The sequence below is a fragment of the Schistocerca americana genome, chromosome 5, assembly GCF_021461395.2.
Source record: "Schistocerca americana isolate TAMUIC-IGC-003095 chromosome 5, iqSchAmer2.1, whole genome shotgun sequence".
NCBI classification, from domain to species: Eukaryota; Metazoa; Arthropoda; class Insecta; order Orthoptera; family Acrididae; genus Schistocerca; species Schistocerca americana.
In genome coordinates this window covers 628,364,213-628,378,159 of record NC_060123.1, presented here as the reverse complement: position 1 = coordinate 628,378,159, position 13,947 = coordinate 628,364,213, and the positions used below count along the sequence as shown (strand labels likewise).

General features: G+C 36.7%; 1 protein-coding gene across 1 annotated transcript in view; it reads left to right on the top strand.

The window, feature by feature from the left end:
* Positions 1–13,947, top strand: part of LOC124616598 (hemicentin-1) — a 1,150,083-nt gene that overhangs the window by 1,009,559 nt on the left and 126,577 nt on the right. The window contains exon 14 of the mRNA XM_047144918.1: positions 3,185–3,220. Within this exon, the coding sequence (XP_047000874.1) occupies positions 3,185–3,220 (36 nt within the window). The remainder of the gene's footprint in view (positions 1–3,184; positions 3,221–13,947) is intronic.

Sequence of the window (13,947 nt, the reverse complement as noted above, 5' to 3'; positions counted from 1 at the left end):
TGCTGTTTGTAGTAGCTTACCCACACTCCTATTTTTTAATTCATTATTATACCTACTCCTGCATTACCCCTATTTGATTTTGTATTTATAACCCTGTATTCACCTGACCAGAAGTCTAGCTCCTCCTGCCACCGAACTTCACTAATTCCCACTATATCTAACTTTAACCTACCCATTTCCCTTTTTAAATTTTCAAGCCTACCTGCCTGATTAAGGGATCTGACATTCCACGCTCTGATCCGTTGAACTCCAGTTTTCTTTCTCCTGATAACAATGTCCTGAGTAGTTCCCGTCTGGAAGTCCGAATGGGGGACTATTTTACCTCCAGAATATTTTACCCAATTGGATACCATCATCATTTAACCATACAGTAAATCTGCATGCCTTCGGGGTGAATTACAGCTGTAGCTTCCCCTTTGCTTTCAGCCGTTTGCAGTACTAGCACAGAAAGCCCGTTTTGGTTAGTGTTACAAGGCCAGATCAGTCAATCATCCAGACTGTTGCCCCTGCAACTACTGAAAAGGCTGCTGCCCCTCTTCAGGAACCACACATTTGTCTGGCCTCTCAACAGATACCCCTCTGTTGTGGTTGCACCTACGTATCTGTATCACTGAGGCACGCAAGCCTCCCCACCAACGGCAAGGTTAATGGTTCATGAGGGGGTTACCTTTTCAAAAATTCCAAATTACTCTCATGTAGTTGAAGCTTGCCCATGTGTATGTCAATGTTCGTCCCATTGGCTGATCGAAAAATCTATTAATTTGTGACACAACACAACACAATAATCACTTCACAAAGGCTACATACCCAAAATTCTGTAGTAGATCACATAGGGTGGCAGTGGCCAGACACAAAATATGAGCAGGCTGAAGTCAACCGACATTTACAAACCTAGAACTAAGGAACTGTCATTCACCTCTTAGTGAGCAAACTATACTCACAGTACACCTATATTGCCTTGGCTCTGCAGCCCAATTGCGGTGAGTTATTTCTATTATACTTTCTTTATTAATTTATTTATTGTTCTTTTTCTTCGCTTGCACTACCTCACTATTTGTCAAGTACTGTGCTCTCTTAATTCCTACATGATCCACACATGAGTTATAGTACACATATGAATTGGATTTCAAACATAAATCATAGTTGATATGTTTAAATAACTGTAGCATAAATAAGAACTAAGGACCCTTAAGTTGTGGCAAATCTTTCCAGGATAAGTCTATAACATTGAGAGGGTCTTTGATTCAGTGATGTTTGATTGTGATAAAACAATGGACAAGTCGAGTAACTTGACACAAAAGCTTCTGCTGCTTTGAACTGCAACAACGGCAACTTAACTTGTATTTTGTAAACTTTGATGGCTTAGTGGCTCCAGTAATTTGTGCAGATGTGCTAGGAAAGCTTAGGTGCAGTTTATGAGTTACAAATACTTTCCCATCTGTAACCATCAATGAACATTCCCTAGAGGTAGTAGACAGCTTTGGATCCACCATATTCAGTAATTTGTTGTTAAGTGCTGAGATCATGATAAGAACAGTAAGAGCAGCAGCTGAAATACCCAGGTTCAGGTAAAATATGTGGGACAACAGTTTCATAACAGGAACTGCCAAGCTTCAAGCATATGAGCCCAGTGTAATCAGCACACCTTTCTACAGCAACAAAGCCTGGACATTTTATACAAGGCAAGAACAAGAATATGGGTTGAACTTTTTTCATCTCCACTGTGTTAATAGTGCCCTCCCCATCTCGTGGAGAGACAGTGTCCCAAACACTTAAAAGGGAGGGTTTTTTTGTAGTGATGAAATAGGGGAAATCCAGTCACAACATGTAATACAATGCTATTAGAACAAAATAAATTGTCTAGAATTGCACATTATATGTTAATATAATGTAACTGGATGGATTAAAAAATCTACTCCCCAACCAAATGGTGGCTGGGGAACAAACGTATGTAAAGGTTAAGGAAATATTGAGCTTTTGGATTCAGTGGCTCCTTCTTCTGGCAGAAGGGTTGAAGGGGTAGGAAGAGGCATGAAGAAAGAGGACTGGTTAGGTTTATGAAATTTCTGACAGAAGAAGGAGCCACTGACTCCAAAAGTTTGCAAATTTCCTTTATCTTTGCATGTGTGCGTTCTCTTGCTGCCTCTAGGGGAGTAGATTTTTGTTGCCCATCCAGTTACATGATATTTTCAGAAATTGATTTGTTTCACTGATACATTATATGTTGATATTTCTGTGGCCTGTTGAAACAGACAGGCAACCAAATTACCATCTCCAACCTAAAAGAAATAGCCAAAAATATTTTCTCTACCTCACAACCCACCATATCTTTGAGAAAACTTGATAACTTGATGAATAGCTGAAGCTCTGCTAATTATGAAAATATCTGTACTTCGTTAAGATGTTCATATCTTTGAAACATACTGTTAGCCATTTTTCTGGTGCTCTAGGTGAGAAAATGCTCACCTTTCCATGCTAGTTTATCAAAAGTTTTAAGCAAGTAAACAGGTGATGTGATTTCATTCTTATTTACTACACATACATGAGGAACTTCACTTTTGAAGTAAGCAGAGGATGAATAGCTATGCATGCACATTAACTGTGTCATGTAAGACTAATTGTGCAGTTCTGGCTACTTCTGTATGGCATATTTGTGTACTTTCGTTGTATGTCTTCTTCAAAGCATGGTTTGATCATTATGTAAAATATATTGTTTATGGTGATATTTTTCATAAAAAGGAGAAAAAGATCATCATATTTGTTATTAAGTTTCAATTTTCTGGTTGCCTAGTTCCCACATTAAATAATTTCATTTCCACCAGATGTAGAGCTTTCCTTTTCCTATAAAGCTTGTACAGATTACTCAGCTTGAAAGTGAAACAAATTTTTCTTCTCTTTTACATTTGAAATATGATCATTTGCTCCTTTACAAGCTGTGATCACTTACTCATTTTTAAAATGTGATCATTGCCTCTCTTAGGGTTATTATATTACTTTTATCGTGTATGTATGTGCTGTGCTTATAGCTGCAAATAAGAATAAAATGTATGTAAAAAAATGCCGTATTATCACTGATTTATCGTTTTGTTCTGGATTCGTGCAGTTGTATTTATATATTTTCCTGCAGAAATTTCAATATAGTTTTGAAAAATAAAGTACTGAATTAAATATGCTATACTTTTAGCATACCAGGAGAAAAGTAGTAAGTTCAGAGACACAGGTATGATTATTTCCAGTAGTGAACACAGCTTATAATACTTATGGTTGCCTGCTGCATGCTTACACACATGCGGCTTCTCTTCACTTTGTCTGCTTGTTAAAATGAATAATACAAACAAACCAAAAGCCCTGTATGTCCTAGTGCCCTGTAGAGTACTGTAGGTTGCTGCAGTTACACATTGCTCACTACATTAATCTAATAACAGTCGGAAATCATTTCCAGAATTTCAGTGTATAGCCCAAACAATATTAATAAATCCAAAATTGTGGTTTAATACTTTCTCTTAAATACAGATTGTTACAAAAACTTTGGAAATTTGGAAATCATCATTACAAACATATTCTGACTTAGTACTTCTCTCCTGCTGGTTTCCCCCACCAGACACATTGTTTGATGATAATTTACTGTGATGCTTTTGGTTCAGTTTTTGTATGGGTGTGTAGTAAATTTAAATGCAGTAGTTTAGTTATTTCTTGTTCTGAATGCTAAATTCTGTGAATACATAAAAATTATGGTGATATAATATCTACTGTGCATGCATGAACTTTGAATGTTGAAGTTTTAAAATACTGATATTTATTTTGTGCTGTAAGAGAATCTACAGGCATGTAAAAACAAAAATACATGTTGTATATGTGTTTTTTAAACATTTTATTTTTGCTTGAATTCAGATAGTGATATAATTATCAATAGAAGCAGATCATCAAGTTGCACTGGTTTCTTTGCATGGAATTGCTTTGCATTGTTGTCGCAGTCCACATTTGAAATACAATAGTGACAATAGCAGCAAAGGTACTGCTACTAATAACAGTAATAATAATAAACACTGAATTATATTTTTGGTACTGATATACTCTGAAGAAGCTAGTATACCATAAATAAAATCTGGACCTCTACTTATTTTATTTTGTCCTGGTGAGTTAACTGGAATTAAATATTTACTTGACAGTAAATATTATGATTATAAAAAAAATCATTTGCTAAACATAATGACAAAGCTAAAAAGCTATACTAACTCAAAAAATGACAGTAGGATATCCTCAGGCTAGCAAGGGAACATTAAATTCGTTCATGAGAAACTGCAAGAATATAGGAAAATTTTTAATGTGGCTTCTGTGTTCTCAGCCTCAGAAAAAAAGAAAGGAAATGAGTAACTTGAAGTGTTAGTTAGATGTGTCTAACAAAGAACGCCTTGAGTGCGAAGGCACAAATTCAGTCTTTAGTAAGGCTCATTTAAAAGTGTTATGTAACAATTATGACAGGGAAAATGTTAACTGCTAATGACCTACCATGTGCATCAGGAGGGCAACAGAAAATGAGTGCCTGGGAGGTGCAGAGATCAACCCTCTATGAGATTTATGTATTACACATCACTAAATGGATGTTGTTGACATTCAAGTAACATTCAAACCAAACCATTAACTTGCACCGTGAACACAAAATGAAAAATGGCACATCACAGTGATCACAAAAGTTTACACCATTGAAATCGAAGGCAAACTCCTTGGAAGCTTCAAACTGTGCAGGATATTCAGCTAGGAATCCACTCAAAGAATGCGTACGGAATCATATTGGTGTAACAGGATGATGGGATTAGGAATCTGATGGCATGCAAGTGAATGTGAAACAGTCTGTCGTGGAGCTTATCGTGAAACTGGCTATCCTTTAACGCATAGCTGCAGATAGTGTGATAATATGTTTTATAGGCATGGAAAAAACAAACATCCAGTAGTTCCATGTGGTATGAACGCCAATTGCACACACTTTTCGGGAGGGATAGTTTGCTCTAAAGGAGTATGGTTTTTACACACAGACCAAGAATCAAGGAGGAGCAAGTTACTTTGAATAGCTATTGGCCAAAAGTAGTGCTCTTATGTCCATTTTCCCATTCTTTCTCGCTGTGACATAAATATTCCCTACTGCCCTTGCAAGATCACACACATGAGAAAGATTTGTAGGGGCAGAGCACCTCCAACTTCTCACAGTAAAATATATAACTACCCAGCCAATTCACCACCAAGATTAACAGTCTACATAATTGTACATGGATACATTAGGTCATTGATGTTAGTTGATCTTGGTACAACTCTCTTGGTACCTTTAATTTGCATGGTCCCTTTTCAGATTGTTGTTGTATTGTATTGTATTGTATATTGTATTTTATTGGTCCTGTTGTCTACATAGCAGCTTATGCATAAGACATTGGACAAGTCAAGTTATAAATATACAGGCTGAAAGTAATTTCAAGGCATACATATTTAAGCTTACAATAATACATATTTAAGCTTACAATAATACACTTTACACACAAGTATTTATATAACACATTTCATAAATTTAAATATTCTTCAATGGAATAAAAGCAGTGATGCTGTAAATATGACTTTAGAGATTTTCCAAATGTATTGATCTCAGTGATAGCTTTTATGTTTTCAGGAAGTTTGGTATAAAGCTTAACTCCCATGTGAAAAGTACCTTTTTGGCACAGTGCTGTGCTGATTTGAGTCATATGTAAGTTCCTGTTTTGTCTGGTAAAGTGCTCATGTATATCACAGTTTTTTTGTAGCCTCTGGTCCTTGCCTATTACATTTAATTTAAAGAACAAAAGGGTTTCCATAATGTATACACACGGTAATGGGGGAATACCAGATTTCTTAAACAGGGGTTTACAGGAGTCTCTAGGCTTGCACCCAAACAAGATTCTAATGGCCCTTTTTTGTAGTTTAAAAGTGCTATTAGCTATTTTAGAGTTTCCCCAGAAGGTGACCCCATATCTAAGACGAGAATGAAAGTATGCATGATATGCATTCATTACTGTTTTCTCACTACAGCATGATTTTAATGAACAAAGAAGATAACATGTTTTGCTCAGTTCTGTATTGAGACATTCAATATGCTTATTCCATCTGATGTTACTCTGCAGCCAAAGTCCTAAGAATTTGGTTTCAGTACTGTTACCAACTGGTTCGTCATTGATAGAGACTGATGGGATAAACATGTCCTTGTTAGGAACATTGTGGAATTTTAGAGCAACGGTTTTCTTACTGTTTATTACAAGCTGGTTACTCTGTGCCCAGCTGCTAAGTTGTTTCGTGACCGTGTTTACTGTCTGCTGTAACTGTTCATCGTCGTCTCCTTTTAATAGAATCGTGGTGTCATCTGCAAATATGATTGATTTGTGTGCATCAATATTTAAGCTCAGATCATTTATGTACAGAAGAAACAGAAGGGGTCCCAATACGGATCCTTGGGGTACACCACATTTTATTTGTTTATAGTCAGATAAGTGATTAGATACAGTTTTTAGTTCAATATCTGTGTGCTTGACGCACACTGCCTGCATACGATTTGTCAGGAAGGAACTGATCCACTTGTTGGACAGACCTCGAATACCATATCTTTCTAGCTTTGATAGCAGAATTTTATGGTCCACCATGTCAAATGCTTTTGACAAGTCAATAAAGACTCCTATTGTTTCCTGTTTTTTGTCCATCAGGTTTAGGATGGAATTGATGCACTCATAGACAGCCGTTGTCGTTGACCTCTTATTTCTGAATCCATGTTGTTCATTACATAGGATGCTGTTTTTATTTATAAATTTCATAAGTTTCTCATACATAACGTTTTCCAATACTTGAGAGATGCAGGAGGAAATTGTGATGGGTCTGTAGCTATTTACATTGTCTTTATCCCCTTTTTTATATACAGGAATAACTTTTGATGTTTTTAACACATCAGGGAAAGTGCCTGCCTGAAGTGAGCAGTCGCATAAATGTGTGAGTACTTCAATTAGGTTTGATGCGCTCTTCTTTAACATTGTTGCAGGTATACCATCAATACCTGCCGATTTGGATGTTTTTAGTCCTTTTATTGCTTTAGCTACTTCATCTTGTGAAACAGAACTGATGTACATTGATCCTCTACATGTACTTATTTTATATTCATTTGCCTGGATGCTCTTAAAGTTTGATTGTAACATATTTTCAGCAACACCTGTGAAAAAGTTGTTAAATGTATTAGCTACTTCTAAGGGGTTTGTTACTTTTTTATTTTTATTTGATAGTGTTATATTTTTCCAAGGTTGTCTGTATTCTCCACATTCTTTTTTTATAACACTCCACATAGCCTTTGATTTATTAGCTGAATTATAAATGATTTCATCATTATGCATTATTTTTGCTGCTTTTATTACTTTTCTTAATATTTTGGAGTATTTTTTATAGTATGCACGTACTACAGGTGAGGAATTTTTTGAGTTACATATTTCATGAAGTAGTCTTTTCTTCTGCCATGAAACCCTTATTCCCTTTGTGATCCAGCTGTTTGTTCTAGAGTTTCCCCGTATGGTTAATGTTTTCAGTGGGAATGCAAGTTCAAAGAAATGGGTTAATGTATCAATGAAAGAGTCGAATTTTTCATTTATATCATTCATTTTGTACACTCCTAGCCATTTTTCTTTCTGCAATAAGTTGTTGAAGTAGTTCACATTATGCTGATTATAGCTTCGATATGTTGTTCTAAGAGACATGTTGTTAATAATACTGCCTTGTACTTTTATGCTTAATATTTGAGCAAGATGATCACTAAAACCTGCATTGAAAATTTTTAGTGAGGTGTTGTGTAAACTCTTCTTTACTAGAAACTGATCAAGAGCTGTTTGACAAGTTTCTGATACTCGGGTAGCTGCTTTTACTTCAGCCTTTAAATTGTAGGACGTTGCAAGGTTCAAAATGGTCTCCCTATTTCCACTAATCGTGAGGAAGTCAATATTGAAGTCACCACAGATTATCAATTCACAATCTATTTTATTTACTTTATTTAGCAATGACTCCATTTTGTTTAAGAAAAGTTCAAAATTCCCGGACGGTGATCGGTAAACTGTAGCAATAACCAGGTTGAACTGAGTAATTTTTATAGCTGCAATTTCATAATCCTTTTCGACATTTGCCCTAGTTAAGTCAGGTAGTGTAATAAAATCTACATTTTCCTTTGTGTAAATTGCTACCCCACCCTGTTTGCTGTTTTTCCTGCAGTAGTAAGCAGCCAAGACAAATTTGTTTATTTTCGTATTCTGGATTAATTCTGGGTTAAGCCAGTGCTCAGAAATGCATAACACTGAGATATCATTAAGTTCATGTGTCAATAGAACGTTAATTTCATCGATCTTATTACGCAGGGATTGCACATTATGGTGATAAATTTTTAGTTCGGGCGTATTCACGATTTGGTAATTGGGAATCATATTTACAGCATCACATACCTCTAGTTTAAATTAGGAACGTCAGCAGCGTTGTATTTTCGTTCTTCTTTCTTGTTTATTTTGTTTTCCTCGCTGTTGGAAGGATGTTCAGGAAGCTGATAAATTGTTCTATCCCTTACAAGTCTTTCTTTGATTATTTCACTAACACGATCACAAACAAATCTTTTCCCATCATAGTTCAAATGCATTCCATGCTTCGTGTGCAGATTTCCATGCAGCTTGCTTATATCCAGTACATTGCACTTAGTGTATTGAGAACACAGTTTCCTTATTTTAATGTTTGTTTTCCGAATTTCTTTGTTTACACACAAATTATAAATCAGATCATGCCTATGAGGAAGTGTGGCAACTACTGTGTTTCTGCATTTATTAGCTTGTAAAAAATTCTGTAGCGTTTTCACGCAAACCTCTGCTTCATTTTTTGCCACATCGTTTGAACCCATTATACAGACGATAAAGTCATTTTCTTGCATTAATTTCGTCTGAGAGATAATGTCTACAACATTTTTACATCCCGCTCCCGGTTTCACTACACTAGTTACTGCTATGTCGCGATTTTTCTCACGGAGCATGCTGGATAGATTCCTGCCATGACTGTCTGCTAGTAATAGTACACTACTCTTTTTCTCTGATGATCTGTGTTTGTTGTTGACATTATTTGAAAAAACGCTATTCATTTTCAGTTCACTGTCTTTTTCAAGTTCACGATCATTTGGAGAGTCGTTATCACAGTCACTTGTTTGCAAAACATGATATTTGTTTTTCTCCGAAAATGTGACATTTTTAGCGGACTTTGTTGTTCTTTTTGTAGTTGGAACACTATTTTTGTACGGCACTTTTACCCACTCGGACGATGTATTACTTTTGCCTTGCATCACTTCACTTAGTGTTGGCTTCGATCGCAGATCCCGATTTTCTTTCTTGAGTGAGTCAATATCGCTTCTTAAGGAACTGACTATGAATTGTAAGCTAGCAATTCGTTCTTTTAGCGTTGTTATTTCAGTGTTACAATTCTTACAAACTCCCTTTTTAACAGCATAACTATAACTATTTCTCAAGTTAGATTCACACACTTCTACACTCGCGGCCATCTTGGTCACTGAAGAAGACATTAATTTATCAGGAGATTCGAATGACATCATCTCCCTCCCCGTACCTGGAATTGACAGCAAAATTTATTTTTTCTTCAGATCCAGATTGGCCTGAGTTGAAAACAAATTCTTTATTGAATGATGGGATAAGTTTATGTATCTCATTTACAAATTTTTGGGTTGATTACACAGTTTGGTGTGCATAGTCAAGTTGATGCTTGCTTTGAAATTTCGTTATCTTATGTCTTCCAATTCTGTAGCACTATTTGAAGCTATGCAGCCTGCAACCATCCACAGCTTCCCTTGAAATCACAGTACTCTATGTTGTGTACAATTTGATGTGCATAACATAGTGAGTTCCTACCATGCTTGTGGAAATTGTATCTAGCACCCTTGAAACATGCCAACTGCAGTTTTTGTAGCAAGCACACCTTGTCCACCCTTGAAGAAACATAGTTTTTCTCATGCACTACAATTAGATGACCTTCCATGTACGTAATTATGTTTAGCACCTGCTCCTTGGACAGTGATCGTCCTTTAGTACATTTTACTGGAGACAGGATTTGTGGTTCCCTGTCTGACAAGAACGATGAACTACATGGCTCAATACCTGTTTCAGTATTGCTTTCACTTCTTAAGCACGTATCATCATCATTGTACTCCTCATGTACATTGTCCACACAGTTGAGCATGTATGACACCACATATTGCACTGACTCATCTTGAAGAAATCATAATCTTTCACCTGCCACTGCTTTCTCACTCTGTAAAATTCCTTGGGTTTCTTTCTGATGCAATGTAAACTTTGGCAACTGTTTTCATGGACATAATGTCTGCTTTATTTATCATTGCCATTGCTTTGCTTTGGTACTGCTTTGGTACAGTTGTCAATTATTCAATGACTAAGCAGTTCAGCTGCACCCTGTAGCCACATGCCATGCTCACAATTGGATATCTCCAGTCCCACCCCCTGTTGCTGTTAGCAGCCAATATTGTGATTGCATGGTAGACAATATGTGGGGCATCAGATGCCATAAACATCATTGGCCTTTTGTGATCTCGCATGCAAGGGGTTCCTTGTAAGAAGAATGGAGACAGGAAGATATTCTATACTTTTTATGAATGTCTACATTTGCTCCTGAACAGTGTCAGGTAAAAATATCATATCAACAAATAACAGAAGTTCTGTGTGTATACAGATTGTTTAAAAGTTGAAAATCATAGAAAGAAATACATTAGTACATTGGAACCACACAAGGATTAAGCTGAACTGTAAGTTCTCTACTTTTTATGAGCATCTACATTTGCTACTGAACACTGTCAAGTAAAAATGTCATATCAACAAATAACAGAAGTTCTGTGTGTGTACTGATTTAAACAGAGCTGAGAAGCATAGAAAGAAATTCATTAGTGCATTGGAACCACACAAGGATTAAGGTGAACTGTAGGTTCTCTCACATCAACAAACATTCACATATATGGGTGCTGACAGGATCTGTTACCTTGCTAACTGTTTCAAAAGGAAAATTTGTTTAAGGAAACTATAAAATTACAATCTGGCAGAATGTTTGACCATTACATAAATCTTCAGGAGGTGAACTTCTAAGTACTACTGTTAGACACAGTGTGAAAATGATAACTGTTTACAACATACCACATCGGTTCATGAGAAGCTGAGATATATAGTTTGATATAGGACACTTGTAATTTATCAAACCAGGTGACAACCTCAAATTCGCCTACAAAAGCTACCTGAGATACAGTGCTGCATGCCCCACAAAATTATCTCCTCCTCCTCTTACACCATCAGCTTAGCTGGGCTCAACTATTTGTAGCTCTTTTTTTTTTCACTGGCACCACATATCAAGTGCTTTCATAAAAAATTCCCAAATTCAAAGTAATTCTGAAAGAGTACCTAACAGATAAATCTTTTCATATGGTTGGTGAATTTATGAGAGAAAATGAGTACCACCACTAAACTTATCAAGTGTTTTACAAATATATTTAATTAATTTTATTTTGAACACTATCATAGACATTCAAAAATTTTTATTAATTGATTGTACTGTTTAACTTAACTTTGCTTCCTGTATGTGTTTCTGATCCATCCTCAGCAAATCATAATTTTCTTTTAATTGGATATATGTTCTGAATTTGATGCCTCATTTATACGGGATCTTTTATTAGATTTATGTAAGTTACATTTAAACTATGTGCAATTTCACACATTCAGTATCCTTGTGATTTACTTGCTACCGGGATCCATGTATCACGAAAGAAATAAATAAAAATCAGATCAAAATCATCCTTGAATATTAAACATACCTTTTTCTTGCACTTATAAATTGTAGATTTGATGTTTGTCTAAATTTTGCCTCAGAAGTTTGTGAATTTAAAAGCTTAATCATTTAAAATAAAGCAGTCTCATAGTAAGAGGGCCAAAGGAAAACATGACTTAATTGTTAATTTTATGCCCTTAAAGTTGATATTTTTAGTCAAAATTTATACAAATGTCAGTTTCATATTGTAAGTGTAAGAAAAGGTGTGTTTAATATTCAAGGAGAATTTTAGTGAGAAAAAGAAATGAGCTTCAGACAGTTGAGAGTGACTAAGCCGATGACATAAGAGGGAAAGAGGTATTCAAAATCTCAAGTGTCATGTAAGTGCTGCAACTTAGATGGATTTTGTCTACTGATTTGGGGTGTTTCCCTGGATTGACAGACCAATAGTGTCCTATACCAAACTATGTGTAATGACTTCTCCTACACCATTGTGATACATTATAAGTAGTTATCGTTTACACCTTGTGTAATAAACTACCATAGCTTTTGGAACCGTTGGTTTCTTCTTAAGGGAGGAAAAGGAGAATGTTAGGTAAGACTGACAGGTCATTGAGATCCTAGTATGAGAGGGACTCACCTGTTGTGAGGGTGACGAAAGACACAGATGAAGGCAAAGACATCGGAGAGTGAGTAGGAGGTCAAAGGTAGTATATTAGTGCTGAAAACTGTGGCCACACTTCAGAATTCATGATGAGGAATGATGATGAAACAGTGTGTGACTTGAGGAACAACGGTTTTGGCTTTAGCACCTGGATGGCAAGTATGGGACAGATTTCCATAAAAAGCCCTCAGTCTCAAAAATATTTACTGTTTGTCATTAGTTTGAAGTGAAGCAGCCTCTGGTGCACTTACTGCACCCCAGTTGTATTAGGCTTATGTCTCTAACTGGATCAGTTGTTACTTCCATAGCTGCCTGTGAGAAGAAAGGAAGATTAGGGTCTAATGTTACATTGACAACAGGGTCATTACAGTTAGCTACTCATAGGAACAGCATGTTTCTTATTTCTCAAATTTCACAAACTCCTGACATAAAGGATGGATTACCAAGTAGTACTAATGCCCAACTTACATATAGTTCCAAGTACGTAGTCCACATGCAAAAACGAGAAACACGTCGCAGTCACCATAATTCATTTACGAGGTGCTATCCAAAATTTTCAGGACTGGTGCTGCCATCTGTTGAAAACCTTACCTTTGGACTAATGGTCACCATCACCTTCAAAGAAGTTCCCATCTGCACGTACACACTGGACCCAGTGCTTCTGCCACTGGTCAAACATTTTCTGGAAGTCCTGTTCTTTGAGGGTGTTTATTACCGCCAGTGATGCTTCTTGAATCCTCTCTAGAGTTGAACCAACGGCTTTTCAACTTGAGTTTCAGTTTTGGGAATAGTGCAAAGTCATAAGGTGCCAAATCTGGCAAGTACAGTGGGTGGGGAACAACCGCCATGTTGTTTTTTGCCAAAAAGATCCAGGTGAGCAAGGACATATGACAGGGCGCGTTGTCATTATGCAGCAGCCAGTTCCCTTGATGCCAAAGTTCGAGCCGTCATTGCTGCATATTTTGCTGGAGCCATCACAAAACGTCACAGTATTATGCGGAATTCACAATTTGTTTGGGTGGGGTGAATTCTTTGTGCACAATTCCCTTGGTATCAAAGAAAATGATGATCATGCTCTTCACTTTGCTCTTCACCTGTCTCGCATTTTTGGGTCTTGGAGAGCTCCGGCTCTTCCACTGGGACAATCGTTGCTTTGTCTCTGGGTCATAACCATAAATTCAGGTCTCGTTGCTGGTGATAGCCCGTGACAAGAAGATTGGATCACCAGATGCGGTCTGATGAAGGTCTGTGCACACTTCAACACACGCTGTTCTGTTCGTGGATCCGTCGTAAAATTGCCACACACCAAACACAGAGTATTACAGGAATCACTATGGACACACAACACATCCTCCCAGCTGAATGCCACTCTGCACACTGACTCATCAGATATGCAGACCTCGTCACCTAGAGGTGCAAAGATCTACTACTCC